Source organism: Mchenga conophoros, linkage group LG14 (assembly GCF_057382185.1).
Source record: "Mchenga conophoros isolate Kocher_MC1m ecotype Shallow Benthic linkage group LG14, M_conophoros_male_GT1.1, whole genome shotgun sequence".
Lineage (NCBI taxonomy): Eukaryota > Metazoa > Chordata > Actinopteri > Cichliformes > Cichlidae > Mchenga > Mchenga conophoros.
Genome location: NC_140539.1, coordinates 29,363,788 through 29,380,788, shown reverse-complemented (window position 1 = coordinate 29,380,788; position 17,001 = coordinate 29,363,788). Strand labels below are relative to the sequence as shown.

The window sequence follows — 17,001 nt, the reverse complement described above, 5'->3', positions numbered from 1 at the left end:
TGCTTTTAAGAACACATGCATAACTGAATGTTGCGATACACCTAAGTGAAAAAATAGTTTAATTAAAAACCCTATGGTAGATTAAATTAAAACCCCATTAAAAACACATAAACTCATATAACCCCTCTGATACCCTGTGGTATTTCCACACCTGAACACGCATGCGCACACACACGAAACTGGTCAAATCGGTTTGGTTGGCCGCCATCTTGGACTAGTGCCATCGAATTACTGAACGCGCATGCGCACACGCACGAAACCGGTCAAACCGGTTCTCAAACCGGTTTGGTTGGCCGCCATATTGGACAGGTGCCATCGTATTACTACTACTGTCTGTTGGTTTGTTTCATTTCTTTCCAGCACTCTAGTAAACCATGATAATAGTTGTGTTTGATGCATAATGCACAAATGATCAAGCCTGGTCATATTAGCTTTGCTTCTGTGGGTAGTTGGGGATGGGTTTGTGTGGGGGTGAGGGTCCCCAAATAAAATTCTGCTTAAAAGACCCATAAAATTTTGGGCCAACTCTGGTGGTGATGAATGCTGAGTGGATGGGCACCTGTTTTTGCCTAGAACCCCAATAAACTCTAGAATCACCAGTGTAAAGAACCGTCATGCACTTGACCCTCTGACAGTCCCACAGCTGTGGGGGGTGTTTCACAGTCTGTGATCAGTCTCACTGCCTCTGGTTCCGATCCCAGCTTTTCATCCCTAAAAATCGATCACACATCGTGAAGGTACTTTTACAGATCGCTCACCTTAGTTTATAAAATTCCTGTAAAACTAGTGCAGTAAATCGGTTTATGTGCACTTAGTCTTATTCAGACGGTGAATCTGGAGCTTGAGGCTCATTCATAGTTCGGCCACAGCCCTGTAGATTTCAGACTGGCTGAATCTCCCAATAGAAAAGCCTGGAATCATCTCAGTAAGCCAACATGCTCCTCCTGCCTCCCCCTCCTCCCCCTCTGTGTGGCACTGATCACCCCTTATACTGGAGGCAGCGCTGCCCTCTGCACGCCGCACAACCAGGCGGATGTACCGATGGCTCGTACTGTATTTCTGGTGACTTTCACGTGATGTTATTGTGTGTTGCGGGCTGTTTGCCAACCTCTCGCCTTCTACCCGGCCGTGTGCATGAGCGGACTGGCAGGAGGTAGATGTGTGACAGCAGCAGATCCGTGCGCGCCGGTTTGGTGCAGGCGGCGAAGGCGCTCTGAAAACCTCCATCTCTGCCTGAGAGAGAGTCGACTGGTAAGTTGAGTTTTCCATCTGACGTTGAGCCAGTTTATCGGCATTATGAGGACCTCATATAAGATGCCTACTTATAAAGCCTTGACTTATTTTATTTTTTTTAAAAATGGGTTTTCCGGGCAGGTTTATGTCCAGCTTTTTAGTTTTGTGATGTAAGCTGAGTGAAACTGGAGAAGCGAGCGCGCCTGCCAGGAAAGCAAACGTGTCGCTGACACTTCCATCAGGCATTTTCTACTTACTAATATTCTCTATTTCCGACAGCCCAACTTGTCACAACGCAAGCACATCTCCGCGTCACGCGCACGCGAACGGGCATAGGAACGTGCGCAGAGGAGCGGTCCTCATTCACGGCTCGTTCTTGAATTATTAAACTTGAGGAGTCATTCACTTCAAACTCCACATTCTAGACTCGTACTGGTTGCTGAAAACGAAAAATAACGAGACATGGCTAATTATAAAAGTTTAAAGTAGTAATCTATCTGCTTGTCATGTTCCCAACTGGTAAAAATGTGTGTAAAATGTCGTAAAATACTGAATAAAAGCTTCTAAAAAATTTTTTTAAAGAAATCTGAAAATTTAATGATTTCTAGTTTACTATCAAAGGTGATAAGGAAAAGCAAGAACAATTCACATTTTAAAAAAGCTGAAATTAGTACATTTTTGATATATTTTAAAACAAATAGGAAGAGTTGCTGGTTAATTTTGGCAGTGTTTGACATTCCCAGCTTGTGGAATCAATCAAGGATAATAAAAGGTTAAGTCTGTGTCAGTCTGTCATTTTTTTCCCATTGTGTAGAAGTAGAGTCCATTTATCTGTCTCATGTGTCTGCTACGGTGAGTAATCTCTAAAAGCGACACTAAGTGTTTCATTTAAAGACAAATTTGTGGAAAACATCTCAAAGGAAAGGGAGGAGGCATCCTGTCTCTTACTACATGACATGTGACCATCTGTGGCCATCAGTGATTTTCCCCTTGGTGCGACATATTGAGGTGTGACATTGTGGATCTGGGTGGTGCTGCTGCAGCAGGAAGGTGCCAGAGCCGAAGTCTCATGTGGCATTTGTCCCTCTGTTTCGAAACTTTCCCTCCTCTGAACCAACAGCAGCTACTGTGTGCATTGTTTGTGCTGGAATCCAGCTGCATTGGAGACATTTGAGAGGCCATGCCCTTCCTTGCTTGCCCAAAAAGACCGTCCCTGTCATTGCTGCTCATTCTCCCCAGATCATTATTGAGTCTGTGCCGAGACACTTTCAGACATCACTCAACCTGAGCAGACTGCCTCTTTTATTGAGAAACTGCAGCCGTCTCCGGCTATTTCAGTTATCTCGTTTCGGTCAGGAAGTTCAGTTCTATCAAGGTTTCACTCGTTAGTGTCGTGAGGACGAGGTTGCCAGCGGGACCGCCACTCTAATTTTCCTGCAGGTGGGTCACGTTTCCAATTTGTGTTAGCGAAGGTGGAACCGGACCCCCGAGGAATCTCCCCAGCGAGAGAGCAGCGTCACAAGATTTGTGAGGTGGCACCAACTGTTGACAGATTCATCTGAGTGATTGAGAGAGGGGATGTTTCTGAAACATAAAGGAGATCAGAAGAAGAAAACTCGAAATTTAGGTGATTTGAGGGAAATGTCTCATTGGGATTTCTCAGAAAGATTTTTTTTTCACAAATCAGTTTTAAGAATTTAATGGTCTAAAACACAACCATAAAAGACACCGTCGAAATAGTTGTAGCCTAATGAGAAATTAAAAATGTGATTGCCTCCAATGTGGATTTATTATTTTTGTTAATAGGTTTAGAATAATTGGCTTGGAGAATTGACTATTATAGTAATGAGGCTATAATAATGAAAATGTATATAATAAAACAACTTCAATTTGGTCTTTTGTAAAGTTCAGCACTAATTTGTAGTAGAGTAAAAGTTGGAATGCTGTCCTTTAAATCCTCAGAGTAAATTTGACTGACAGTGAGCTGCAGCATTTCCAACGTACAGTAGAGTTTTCAGTGACGACAGCCTGTGCATAATTCTCCCTCCTCCGCTTCTGCCCTGCCAGGGGTATAAATAACCATGTGGATGAAGCAAATCTCAGCACAGCCCAGCGCTGTGGTTCATCAGCACTTTGGAGAGGGCCTGGGCTTATTTGGTTTTCTTATTTTCTTCTTTTCCCCATTGATGTGGCTACCGCTGTTGCACTGTTGGTTACTTGGTTGCCCAGCAACTCAGTTTGTGTTATCTCTGTCTGTGAATTATTGCATCAGCTGTGCAATACATAGAGACTCACGACAAGGCATCTGCTCGCAGGTCAGGCTTAGCTTTTGTTATTTTAGAAAGATGTCACTGGAGATGTTACACTCAGACTGATGTGGGTGAGATTAGGGACTGGGATAACTTTAATAGTGGAGAATCATCTGATTTTTATTTTGAAAGTTCATCTATTCAACCCTTCCTGTTTCATCTTTCTCTAAGCAGTTTTTTTCCCTATCAGCTTCATCGCAAATGAGTCTCTTGTCCCACATTTGGTGTAAGGTGTGGGACTTGAACTGGTGGAGAACCCCTTCATGTGCTTTACAGAGAAGAATTTATTTCAGTTCAGGTTTATTTATATAGTGCCAATTCACAATAACAGTTGCCTCAAGGCATTTTATACTGTAAGTTAAAGATCCGACAATAATACTATGAGCTAGCAATCTGCGAGGGTGTGAAGGAAAAACTCCCTTTTAGCAGAAAGAACCCAGAGGAACCAGACTCAGGGAGGTGCAGCCATCCACTGCGACTAGTTGCAGGTCGAGGCAAAAAGAGGAAAGAGAAAAGAAAAAGACTATAGGGAAATGGGGAAAACACACAATAAGGAAGAAAAGGCAAAAAATTTATGACATGTTTCAATGGTATATAAACAGGTAGAGCACAAATAGAAGTGATTGAAGAAGAAGTACTTAGTGCATGAAGTCCCACAGGAATTTGAGCCTATGACAGCATAACTAAGGGAGGGTTCACAGTCACCTGATCCAGCCCTATTAGTTTTAAGCTTAATTTTCAAAGTAGAGAGGGTGTCTGTCTCCCAAACTGAGAGCTGGTTCCACAGGAGAGAGGTGTAATAGCTGAAGGCTCTGCCTCCCATTCAACTTTTAGAAACTCTTCGAACCACAAGTAAGCCAGCAATGCATTGTTAGGATAGCCTTGTACTATGAGGTCTTTTAAGATACGACAGAGCCTGATGGTTCAAGACTTTGTATGTGAGGGGAAGGCAGTTCGTCTTGTAACCGGAAGGTTGCCGGTTCGAGCCCCGGCTCGGACAGTCTCGGTTGTTGTGTCCTTGGGCAAGACACTTCACCCGTTTGCCTACTGGTGGTGGCCAGAGGGGCCGACGGCGCGATATGGCAGCCTCGCTTCTGTCAGTCTGCCCCAGGGCAGCTGTGGCTACAACTGTAGCTTGCCTCCACCAGTGTGTGAATGTGAGAGTGAATGAATAGTGGAATTGTAAAGCGCTTTGAGGGCCCCAAAAAGTGCTATATAAATGCAATTCATTATTATTATTATTATTATTATTAAGACCCTGTCCCACTTTCTTTTTTAAGGCCCAGTGTATGCTGATCTGGTATACCTTCAAAAACTTTATAAAAGAATAATTACTAGTTTGTATCCATGTCCTCCAGACTCATATAGTATTTAGTGAATATGGATTAGCTGATCACCAAAGAGTCAGTTCAGTCACGTAGTGGTTAGCTTTAGTCCAGGCTCTTCAGTAATGAAAAGTTTTTGAAATTATGGTGTCAAAGTGATGTTGACCTTTTCACTTTGTGCGTGTCGTCATCTTTATATTTCAGAGTGATTGAGTTTTGGCCAGAAATTTGAATTACAAGGTCACAGTGGCATTTGACTATCAAAATACAATATAGTTCTTTTAGAGTCCAAATGATTTTGCTCAAAATATAAGGTTTAAGAGATATTGAGGTCGTTAGGGTCCATACATACATACATACATACATACATTTTTTTAACGTGGAAATGAGCAGTGATTGTTTGAGTTAGCAGCAACAACAAAACACATCGTCTGTCATTCAGTTCATAGACTGACTACTCCTCACTGATCGTTACACAGGGAGGTGTGCCTGAGTTTGAGCTACAATATCAATCTTTCTGCAAAAATGACAGTAAAGCACTATGAAGAGTCGCTAAAGGTGAAGTGAACTGAACAATGAAGATAACTCATTTGGGAGAGTCTGTTTCAGAAATCTTTATTGTTCTGTGGTTCTGCTGCTTGTGACGTCTCTGAGACCTGTTCAGCTCTAAAATCCTCCTCAGCTAGTTACTTTTTCACATTGTAATATAAAACTTTTGATTTAGGTTTAACATCCATTTTGACTGAAGGACCCACCACTCGTTATTGAATGATTAAAACCACGAAGACCCCATTAACAAATGAAGTGATTGCATGATTAAAATTGACTAAAAAAGTAAATTGTGGCTCATTTTTGGCTGCAGTTGGTCTGTGGTACTTTAACTGATTTTCCTTATTAGTTAATCTTCAATTATTGGTATTTAGAGCTGCCTAGGCGCCCAACCCAGCAATTCAAAAACCAAAAATCTATTAATTTACTGTCACATTAGGTGAGGTAAATCACTGCTAGTACTTATTATGCACTTGATGCTCCTGCAGGAAACTTGTTCACACTCTGATGTAGTCTTGTGATTTTGAGACTGCTCTACAGTGAGAAACATATTTGTTGTTTTATCACAAGTGGTGGCGCTGTGGATGAAGGTGCAGCAGGTTTATGGCAACCATTTCACAGCAAAGTCCATGGTGGATGGCAACCAGGAACACAGCTGATAGCATTATTTTGCATTATTTTAGTTTATCCTTTCGTTCCTTTTTTCCTTTTCTTTTTTTTAAAAGGGAAGCAGGCCATGCTGGGATATCAAAGCTGTGAGCAATACAAGGAAAGGCTTTTCTAGCCCTTGGGGAGATTAGCTGCTCCATGACTTACTGATTTTCTATGCAAGCTTTAGGCAATAAAATCATTAACAATCTTGCAGGCAGAGAGAAACTTGTTGGGAAAAATAAAAGATATGACTGATAGTATTTATATTATGGGTTTTAAAGTGCTCCTTTTATGTTGATTTACAGCTAAATGCTTTTGTTCTTTGACTTCCAGAGTTGAGTAAAAGTTAAAAAGAATTTAAGGGAACACTTAAATCACACATCAGCTCTTGGATGAATGAACTGTCCAGTTGAAAATCTTTACTGACATACACTGTGTAATTTGTTGAGAACAAAGTGACATAAAAATGGTGAGCAGACATCAAACTCATTATTCTTCTGTGGGCTGGATTCAAAATCACAGCAGAAATCAAGGTTAGGTTTGTTTGAAGTGTTTTTTATGGTATCCCTTTGTGCACCAACTCAAAACATCCTCTGCCTGAAACAAGTCATTTTAACTGCTTTCCCTTTAACCTCAGTGTAATAGAAACAATAATAATATCAAAACTTATTTCTTAACAAATCATTATTATTTATATGCCTACATTCTCCCTTTCTATTACATTACATTTTCAATCATGTTGTTTTGTAAAATGAAAATCTACTTTTCTTGCAGCCTGCAGCTTTTATGGAAGTATATTCCACATTAGTACTCAACAGTGTATTTACCAACCTTTTGATTATGGTAACGCTTAGTTTTCAATAATTTAAGGTAAAATTTGTGTTGTATTTATATAAAAAACAAAACAAAAAAAACAACCAGTATAAAATCATTGAAACAAACACAAAGCAAGGCAGCCCAGAAATGTCATCGCTACAGTATGTCCTGGGTCTGCCCCAACCTCCTCCCAGTAGGACATGGCTGAAACCCCATAAAAATAACATCTGCCTGATCCACCTCAGGTGGCATCTGCAACACTGCTGGACCAATCTGTCTGTCAATCTCCCGCTCCACCCTCCCCTCACTCGTGAACGAGACCCCAAGTTACTTGAACTTCTTGCTGGCGTGGAGCGGGAACTCTACCCTCTCCTGGCTGAGAACCATGTCTTCAGGTGCTCCTCCCAATCACTTTACCAAGTTCATGCTTTGATGAAGTCAAGAGAATTACCTAATGGAATTTGGAAAAAAAGAAACAAATTGATTGACAAAGTCATAAAATTGGGAACAATTAAAAACAAAACAATAATAATAACATCTGTGAGATATGACAAAATACACCTCTGGGGGTCTACATGGACCCCAGTCAGTAGAATGAGGGTTAAGGCTGTCCTCCTTTAACCTGACTTCCTTGTGATTGGCTGCGTCTTAGAAACGATAGGATTAAACAGCAGATTCCCTGTTCACAGTCAGAGCTGTGTGCATGAGATGACCATGTTAAGAAACATTTTATGAACACTCTCTTTGACATCATACAGAGCCAAGAGTAGGAAAAGAAATGAAGACGAAGATTTTGGCTCACAGGGACGTTACCTGTACATGTGGTGAACTCTTGATTTGAACATGAGCGTCCACTGTTGTAATAACATGACAGAAAATATGGAAAAGCATAGCAGACACTCTTCCTTGCATTAAAATGAAGCATCCGCTCATCAAAGGGGGGGAACGAGGGATTAGGATTTGATTTACCTTGCAACCCTTTTGTGCATTGAAAGCTGCGATCACAATTTAATTGCACCTTCCGCACTCATGCTTTTGATTAGAATTTAATTCACAAGAAGAATCCCAGTCTGCAAGGTGACGGCACACAGCAGTGTTTTTGCCATGCGTCTTGTTAACCAGACCGCACTAGAAATGAAGGAGAAAGACCTGCCAGCCTAGACTGGTGCAGGATGTGTGGATGACGCACGACAAGTGCAACAGTGTGCGAAGCTCAGCCCGGAGCTGTGGGTTCTCCGCTGATAGTCTAAGCATTGCCACAGGTGTTTCCATCAGTTGAGCACATACAGTAGTATATGTCATATTACAGTTTCCATAATATAATTTTCCTTGTATGTGCTGTACTCTCAAAGAGAGTAGAGGTAATGTTCCTTTTAGGGAAAAAAAAGAGAGAAAAGAAAATGAAATTAGGGTGGCAAATCGTGTGTTTAAATGAAGTTTGGTATGATCATACAGTATGTGTGATTAGCTTCCACCCTGCTGTTTGGTGCAGTGGAGAAATGACATTAACGGCAGGAATAGCCAGAGAGACGAGATGTAATCTGTATGTGGGAGCCGTGGATGGATGAACATGAGATGAGGTGAGTGTTTGCCTGCGGGACGTCTGCGCTCACATGGCAGAGCGAGGCTCGTCTCAGCGTGCGGCCATTCGACCTGAATGTTGAGACACGTACAGTAGAGTGACTGGTCTCTGCGGCGCGGCGGATTCTTGAAAACCCCTCTCGTATAATTTTGTGATGTGAAGCCGGGGGGCTGCGGGCTCACAGCTTCGTATTTTTAAATGAGTTCAAACTATTTTGACTCTAACAGCTTTTTTTGTCTGGGTTCTTAAAGTTTGAAGACGCACTCTTACAAAAGCATTTCCTTTTTTTTCCTCTCTCTTTTTATCCAAACCATTTCATGGATTCGCAGCACTCTGCCCTCCAAAAGAAGGATCTTAGTGCCCTTGTTTTGTAGTGTTTTCAAACAGCAGTCACGTTACTCATCCTTGAAGTGTTTTTATGTTTGTCAGCCTGCACTGAAATAGAAAAATGTTTAATTTAGATAAAAGCTAAGTCTGCTTTTGTATTTCAGGAGCTGTCTGGCTGGTGCCGCTGCACTACTATGACTCTGAGCTCATGAAGATTTTGTAAAGGAAAAAAGAAAATCCATTCCTGTTAAAGCCCACTTGTTTTCTCAATGGCTTCCCGCAGCCAAGGCTTCTTCCACCATCATCATCACCACCACCATCCCAACTCCATGGTGCCTGCGACGGTACCGAGGCTGCTGCCCGAAAATGGCAGCCTGCTGGGAGGCATCGCACAAATCACCCCCAACCTCTTCCTCAGCAGAGGAAACGTGGCTTCCAACCGCAGCCTGCTGCTGTCTAAAGGCATCACCTGTGTGGTCAATGCCACCATTGAGCTCCCCAACTTTAACTGGCCTCACATGGAATATGTAAAGGTCCCACTGGCAGATATGCCCCACTCCCCCATCTCCTTGTACTTCGACAGCGTGGCCGATAAGATCCACAGTGTGGGACGTAAGCGAGGGGCGGTGTTGGTGCACTGTGCAGCGGGAGTGAGCCGCTCCGCTTCTCTGTGTCTGGCGTATCTCATGAAGTACCACCGTGTGTCTCTGGCCGAGGCCCACGCCTGGGTCAAAGCCCGCCGCCCCGTCATTAGGCCCAACGGTGGCTTCTGGCGCCAGCTAATCGAGTACGAGAGGAAGCTGTTCGGCAGAAACTCTGTTAAGATGGTGCAGACGCCCTACGGGGTCATACCTGATGTTTATGAGAGGGACCGCAGGAGCCTCGCTCCATACTGGGGCCTGTGAGAGAGGCAGTGCCGACTGTTCAGTGGGGGATCGAGGATGAAAGTGAAGCCCTTTTGGCCTTCTGGACTGGAGGTTCCTACCTGCTCTGGACAGAGGAAGAGAAAATGCACAAGTGTGCGTGTGTGTGAAGCTTAATTAATGAGTGATGGTGCTTTTGGACAGAGGGAGTTCAATCAAACCCTGGCCGTTGATGGTGCTGCTGTTGATCCAACCAATTTTCTCCAGTTAAGTCTTTAAGTGGGAGAAAGGGGACTTAAAACCCAGAATCCTTCGGACCAGAGGATTGGATGGGACCACAATGATGTCAGACACCAAAACAAGATAAAACTTTGAGTTGAAGTCAGTGCCGTCCTTCTCTGGGTCTGTCTTTCCAGCTCCAGCGGATGATAGAGGTGTTCAAACAGTGATGTGACTGAAGTTCTGTTCCTGACGTGGTGTCATGTGGTGGTATTGTGCCAGTTTTGCAGTAATCCTTGGTGTGAAGGGCAGCAGCATGCTCTTAATTTATGGTAGCATTAAAGATAAGTGTACAGAAAAAAATATAGGGAAATTATTCTATTGGAATGTAATGATAGTGAGGGAGGGAAAAAGCTTATGATGCATTTTAACTGAATGAGAATCAAAGATGTTATAGCAACCTTTTTTAAGGTGAAATTTGAAAAGATGTAAGCTAGGAATCGAGGTTTAGGGAAAGCTCCTGTGTAACACAGGGTTGACTGTTCCATCCTCTGACCACACTATGTTATTGTAGTGCTATTTGATGCTATATTAAAGAAAATATCTGCTGCCTCAATAGAAGTGGTAGCTCTATGAAGTCTGTTTTCCATCCCACAGTTTTTGCCTTTTATCCAAATTCGGTTAAGGCTGCAAAAAGATCAGCACAGCACAGAAAAGACATTTTATTTTCTGTCTGGAAACTGGTCCACCTCTGTGGTGTAGCGCTCTTTTGAAGATCAGTAGGCTGAAGATCTTTTTTTTTTTTTTTTTTGCTATCATCTGCAGGGTGAAATTTAAACTTTTTTTGCACGCTCTAGCCACACTTCAGAAATACTGGTTGTAGGTCTGAGACATGCTGCAGTAAATCATAATAAAAATACACTTTGGGACAATTATCACATAAAAGATGAATAAATACAAAAATGTCTGCATACTTCAAGTGATATTTTCCTCTTAGAGCCATCAAGTGGACTTTTTGTGTCTGTAGAATGTGTTTCCTTCTCATAAAGCCTGGCTTAAAATCCAGTTTTGTAATATTTAAATCCTACATTCATGTTCACTGTCTCACTATCTAGTCTCTACTGCTTTATTTGGGGTAGTTTTTTTGCATTTAGTGACATTCTAGTACTATATAATAGTATAATATAGTACTATATTATTCATATAGTGTGACAGAACTATAGATAAACTAAACATAACCCTGGTTGAAAAATTGGTTGTTGAAAAACACAGCTTTCCTCAAGTATAATGAATTTGTATGTATTTATTGAATTTGCTCAGATTAAGCTTCTTCTGGCCAAAGTCCAAGAGTATATCCATCAAAAGAAACACATTATCTCTGTAACCACACAGTGGGACAAAGAGCCCTTGTACCACAGAGTGCAGGTGCTAAAATGGACAATATGTCACCTCACCATTTCTTCCTACAGTACAAAATTGAATCGAAAATATGGCCCTTTAATGGCCCTAAGATCCCTCAGAATCAGCTGTTAAAATGCATTGTTGAACCCCTCTGTGTTGTGTGAAACAGACAATGATGAATCACATGGTTAAGGAGAGGTCATTCCTTTGTGACTACTTTATTTGAAACACCTTTCAGTTATAATAACAGAAAGAAGCTTTTCATGTAACAGAAACAACATTAAGAAAAATTCACTCGATATGCAAGATGCTTCATTGTTTCAGTCGTCAGTCACGCAAACCTAGAGATCAGCCAGCAACCACCTGGCAACCTCCAGTCGCTCGGGGAAAAATGTGTATTCCCCAACCAGTGACTGGCTGCTGAAGGTTGCAAACTCTCGAAAGGTGAAATCAGTCACGGAGACCTCCTTTTGATTGTTTTGGTCTTTGGCAGATAGTTGCCTGTAGATTCCACGCAAGATGCTGTTTTGTCTGCAAGCATTTGTCAGCGACTACAAAAACCTCCTTGTGATTGCTTTGGTTGCAAGCAGATTATCACAGTTGGCTGTCGTTTGCACGCAAACTACTTGCCAAGCGATATTGAAACTGGAAAGAGTGTGATGCAAACCAGAAATGGAGAACTTTTGCTTACAAATTATTATCTTTTTCAAGTTTCAGTACTTTACTGAGAGCAGTTGGCAAGTGTTTGCAGACAAGTCAGCATTTCCCATGCAAACTTCATGTAACCACAGCAACCTGCTAGCAACCAAAGCAACTGGAAGATTTTCTGTGCAACAACTTCTCTTTCAGCAACCTCCAGCAGCCACTCACATTTTTCCCTAGTGATCAGTGATTGCCCGATGCTTGCGCTGAAGTGCTTGCCTTTGCTCTGTTCTTGGGCTAACTGTTAGCATAGATGTGGTGAATTTTATGGCATATTTCAACAAGCCACCGGCTTGTGGACATATTTTAAGGCCACTTCTTGGTAACTGTCACTACATCCATATTTCTTTTTAATATAATGAGAAACTCTGTTGCAAACCAAAAAGAAAAGCAAAGAAGCAAAAAAGAAAAAACTGTATTTTTTTTCCTAATAAAAAGCAACATTTGTGTGTGTACTGGAGCAATGATTAATAAATCTATTATTTAAGAAGAAAGCAATTCTTTTGAGACCACAACCATGCAATGGTGCAATAAAATGTCACTTTGTAGTACTACTGTAAGAGACCAGCACTGAGCTGAAAATTTCAAGCCACGGAGATCAGTGCACAGATGCTTTTCTGATATCCCAGGTGTAAAAAGGAATAAAAACACCAGAGGTACGGGATTGTACGAGGATGTTATTTCAAACCCTGAGACAGTGACATTAAAATGTAAAAACATAAAAAGATAATATCACTCTTTGCATTCACCCCTACACCCATTGTTTTGGACTTTTACCAGAATCAGAGTGCACATTTAAAACAAAACTAAAAGCATAAATTTTCTCTTTTCTTTTTCTAACTGTGAATGGAGACATCTCCGGGATTTTTTCACATGAACAGGCAGCAGTCTTTCCTTCTCCAAAGGCCTCTTGATGTTCAATCTGCACAGCCAATTTCCCCAAGAGATGTCTTCAGATGTCAAAAAAGCGTTCTGTCATTCATTTCTTTTTGCTGTGGTTACAGAGCAGCAGGCAGATATTGATGAGCACCATTTGTCTTGTGCCCACACTTCTGAGGGACCTCCAGAGTGGTCCTAACAATGAATTCCATTACCCACAGAGACGCGGCTCGCTACAAAATGCTCAAGTGATGGGCCCAAATTATACAGCGCGGACACCATTTCTGGTGGGAGTGCGTTAAATGTTGCTGGAGGTTGCAAAAAACTCTTTTAGTTATCCCCTTACCCTCCTTCTGGTAGTGTTAACGCGCACACATGCACGTGGGAGGGGGGGGGGGGGTTTCAGAGCACAGTCAAGCACTAAAAGTAAACACATCCTTCATCAGCAGCAGGATATTATCGTCTATCATTAAAGCAGTAAGCAAAACCATTTGCATCATCCTGAGTGTCGGAGCAGGCCTGGCTCCAGCCGTGCAGTCCATGCAGAACGAATGGCACTGAGGACATTTCTGGAGATGACATTCAGACATTCAGTCAGCAACTCAACGGAAAGCATCAAATACTGGTGAGCTGCAACACACCGCTGTGTGCTAATATTGTCTTTATGATATTTTAATTTGTTGTTTTATGATGAATTATTTAATGTTCAGTGTACAAAATGTCAAGTTAAAAATGCACAATTTGGCATCTTCAAACTGCCTGCTTTATCCAAATGAGAGAACAAACCCCAAATATGATATTTTTTGACTGTGTTTGCACTGGCTAAAGACAGAGGAAAGTGTTTCATGTGGAAGCTTTTAATGTTCGGTTCATCAATTGTTGCTAGGATGCGGACATGTAGTGACCTGTTAGTTTTAACACCAAGGTTTTGGACAGTATTGGGAAAATTAGCATTTAGCTTAAAGGTGTTTTTTGTAATAAACCTCTGTATAGTTTACTCAAAGGTTTCACCACTAGGGGCAGCATTTTACCCCCTGCTGTGTGCTGCTTTAACTTTGTCTTTTGCAGGCTGCCGTTTTAAAGAAGAATGTGCTCTTAAGTCTCCTTATTAATAAAGACTGCTCCATCATCACTACGCCATCCTATGGTACAAAGTGGTATTTCACAAAGTACAGCCCAGCTCCAGTTCTGCTTTAGTTGCTAACTACTAGTTAGCTGTTTCTGTACTTTTGTTTCATTTTGAAAGATTTATCATTTTAATTTAAATATTTGCAGAACCTGATGCAGATTTAAGTTATTGTAGTTGGAATTTGTAACTTTGACAGAAAATACCATTCAAGTCATCAATGCTGTAATTTCGTCACGCATCGGCGTGCGAATGCTGAACAGTACAGACTCACAGAGCCGCTAGCAGACTGCTGTTTAACAATAAAACTAATGTAGAATTAAAAAGATTACATCATTGTTTTTAATTTGTACATAAACAAACAAACTAATTAATATTTATGTGGTTTCTACAGTCGGTTAATCATTCAGGGTTGAAGCTGCCACTGTAGATCCTGAGGTCATTCTTGCGTTATTATATCAGAAAATGTTTTTCTTTCCTTTTTTGAAAAGAATAATTATCTTTGTCTATTTTTAGCACCAAATATTATGTTAAATATAAAATAGTGATTGAATATAAACAGAATATATAAGAACTGTGGAACTGAAAATGCAACACAACAGTTAAATTATTATGTTGTTATTGTTATTATTATGTAAAATCGGTAGAAAATACAGTTTTCAGTTTTCATCGTAGGTTTTGTTGCTGCAGTCCTGGTAAATAATGAAATTTTTCAACCACACGTAGCAAATAAAAACATCCACTGTGGCTGCAATGGATTACTGCAATGCAATGGAGGCTGTATAATTTGAAGCCTCTTTGGGCTTCAAATTATACAGCCTCTAATGATCCACTATAATCTGCATGAGCTACACAACTACTGCTGTATCACTCGGTTGTAAATCCTGCATTTCCATTTTAATAAGGCCATGCACACAAGCCCATTATTAATATAAACACACTGCCTCAATTTTAGACCTGACATGCTCGTTATAGTAATAATTTGACAACATGATTTAGCCAAACAGCAACATACGCTTCAGCTGTGTGGTGTGAGTCAAAGCCTGCATTTCTTTTAGCTTCACAACAGTTGGAAACATTAGGAGAATGGGCACATAGAGGATGCTGCTTAGATGGAAACCTGTGTAAAAGTCCCAAAGGGCAGATTTAAATGTTGTTAGTGCTTTGTGTTATGGTAATGAAAATTCAGGGTGCAAGCAGTTGTATAGAAAACCATAACTGAGAATAAAAGATGGAGAAAGGGGAGGAAAAACAGCCCCACAGTCTGACTGAGGGTCATCTGAAGCACAGCAGAATTTAGTTTGTCATGAAACAGTCATTGTTCCTCGGCGAGCAGCTGAACGAGCGCGTTGTCTCTGTGGTATAACAGTGACTCATCTGTCGGCTGCCTTTCAAGTCTCAGCTGTCTCAGCTGATTGGACACTGAAGCGAAGGACTGTGAGCCACGAAGCTTGAGTCTGTGCACTGAGCATCAAAGCAGTGGAAATGACTAATATTTGTGTCCAGGTCCTTAATGGGGAAATTGGGTCGTCATAAATTATGTTAAATGTTGGCTTTTGCTTTCCACTAACAGTGAACCAAAGATGAGCGTTAAAGGATACTCTCTGTACAGGCGGCTGTGGCTAAGGAGATAGAGTGGGTCGTCAAGCAATCAGGAGTTTGTTGGTTCGATCTGATTGAGTATCTTGGGAAAGGTATTTAATCCCACATTGTTCCTGATGCGTTCACCGGAGTGTGATTGTGTGTGTGACAGATTAAAAAGCTCCTAAAGCCCTGAGTGAATGGATGAATGTGGCTTGTAATGTTTCAAAGCACTTTGAGTGCCAGTGGGAGTGTAAAAGTCCATTTGCCATATTTGTTAATTTTTATTTAATTTTTTTCAACAAATTCAGACCATGGAGTATATTTTGATTTGTCTTGCTGTTAAATACTCGGGAGCTCAATGTGCATTAATCCAAGGCCAAAAATAGACCTCAGTCTATATTATTTACTTCCATTTGTGTCACATTTGTTAGAAATAACACAGTACCCAGCATTTTAAGGACTTTTTAAAAAATGTAACTTTAAATGTGTCTTTCAAATAATTTCCATGACGTGCTCTTTTCATGAGGTTTTTAGGCTACTTGACCAAAAAAGTGACACTTTAATATCTTCTTGAACCACCTTTAGCTTTGATGATGGCACACATTCACTCATGCAATGAGTTTCGGGCCTGGAAAGTCAGTATTTGGCCACCTTCTTCAACATAGACTGAACTTTCTTAGACCACCTTACCTTTTTACTGTTGGCAGTGTGTTTAGCATTCCTATCATGCTGAAAGATTGAGCTGTTGCCAGTTAGATGGTGGCTTAAATGCAGCTCCAAACCATGACAGAGCCTCCACCGTGTTTTACAAATGGCTGTAGACACTTAACATTGGACCTCTTTGTTCAAGTTGTTGCCATAAAAATACTATTTTACTTTTTATTTTGCTTGTCACACTATGTTATTGTGGGTATTTTTTGTAGGCTAATGTTAAAAGAAGGGAATAAAGATCTGGTTTTGTGAAAGGCTGCTAGTAACAAAGTGCCTGGAGACCCAATTTAAGCGTTTTCTGTTGTGTGCTTGTCGCCTTTTCTTATGCTTGAATAGGTCATAGGTCAGTTAACACAAAAAAGTATTTGTTTACTGTATTTGTGTTTTATTTAGTATAATCTAGATGTTGATTTGTTTATTGTGTTTTTTTGACAAGGCATGTTATTGAGTCAACTTTGGTAATTTCACAGTTGCGTCTTCAATAATTAATCCAGTCCTAATATTTCTACTGTAGATGAGTAATTAACCAATTAATCACTTTGCAACATTTCAGAAAAACTATGAAAAATCAATATCATGACTCATCTTCCAGTTCTAATTTATCAGGAATAGCATTCCGATTTAAAAAATGTAAGCCTTTGACGGTTTGTACGTTTTGCTTGATGAATGGCTCGAGTCATTTTATTGATAGTTTAAAATTTTTGACTACTTTGAATACATTTTT

At 40.8% G+C, this 17,001-nt stretch overlaps 1 protein-coding gene across 1 annotated transcript; it reads left to right on the top strand.

Annotated features, from left to right (window-relative positions):
* Positions 1–997: 997 nt before the first annotated feature.
* Positions 998–12,471, top strand: dusp14 (dual specificity phosphatase 14). Its single transcript, XM_085243824.1, has 2 exons — positions 998–1,251; positions 8,957–12,471. The coding sequence occupies exon 2, from the start codon at positions 9,062–9,064 to the stop codon at positions 9,695–9,697; it is 636 nt and encodes a 211-aa protein (XP_085099950.1). The 5' UTR covers positions 998–1,251; positions 8,957–9,061; the 3' UTR covers positions 9,698–12,471.
* The last annotated feature ends 4,530 nt before the right edge of the window (positions 12,472–17,001 follow it).

Bases quoted from the DNA above. Each gene is read 5' to 3' on its own strand.
- dusp14 (XM_085243824.1), top strand. From the start codon at position 9,062: ATGGCTTCCCGCAGCCAAGGCTTCTTCCACCATCATCATCACCACCAC.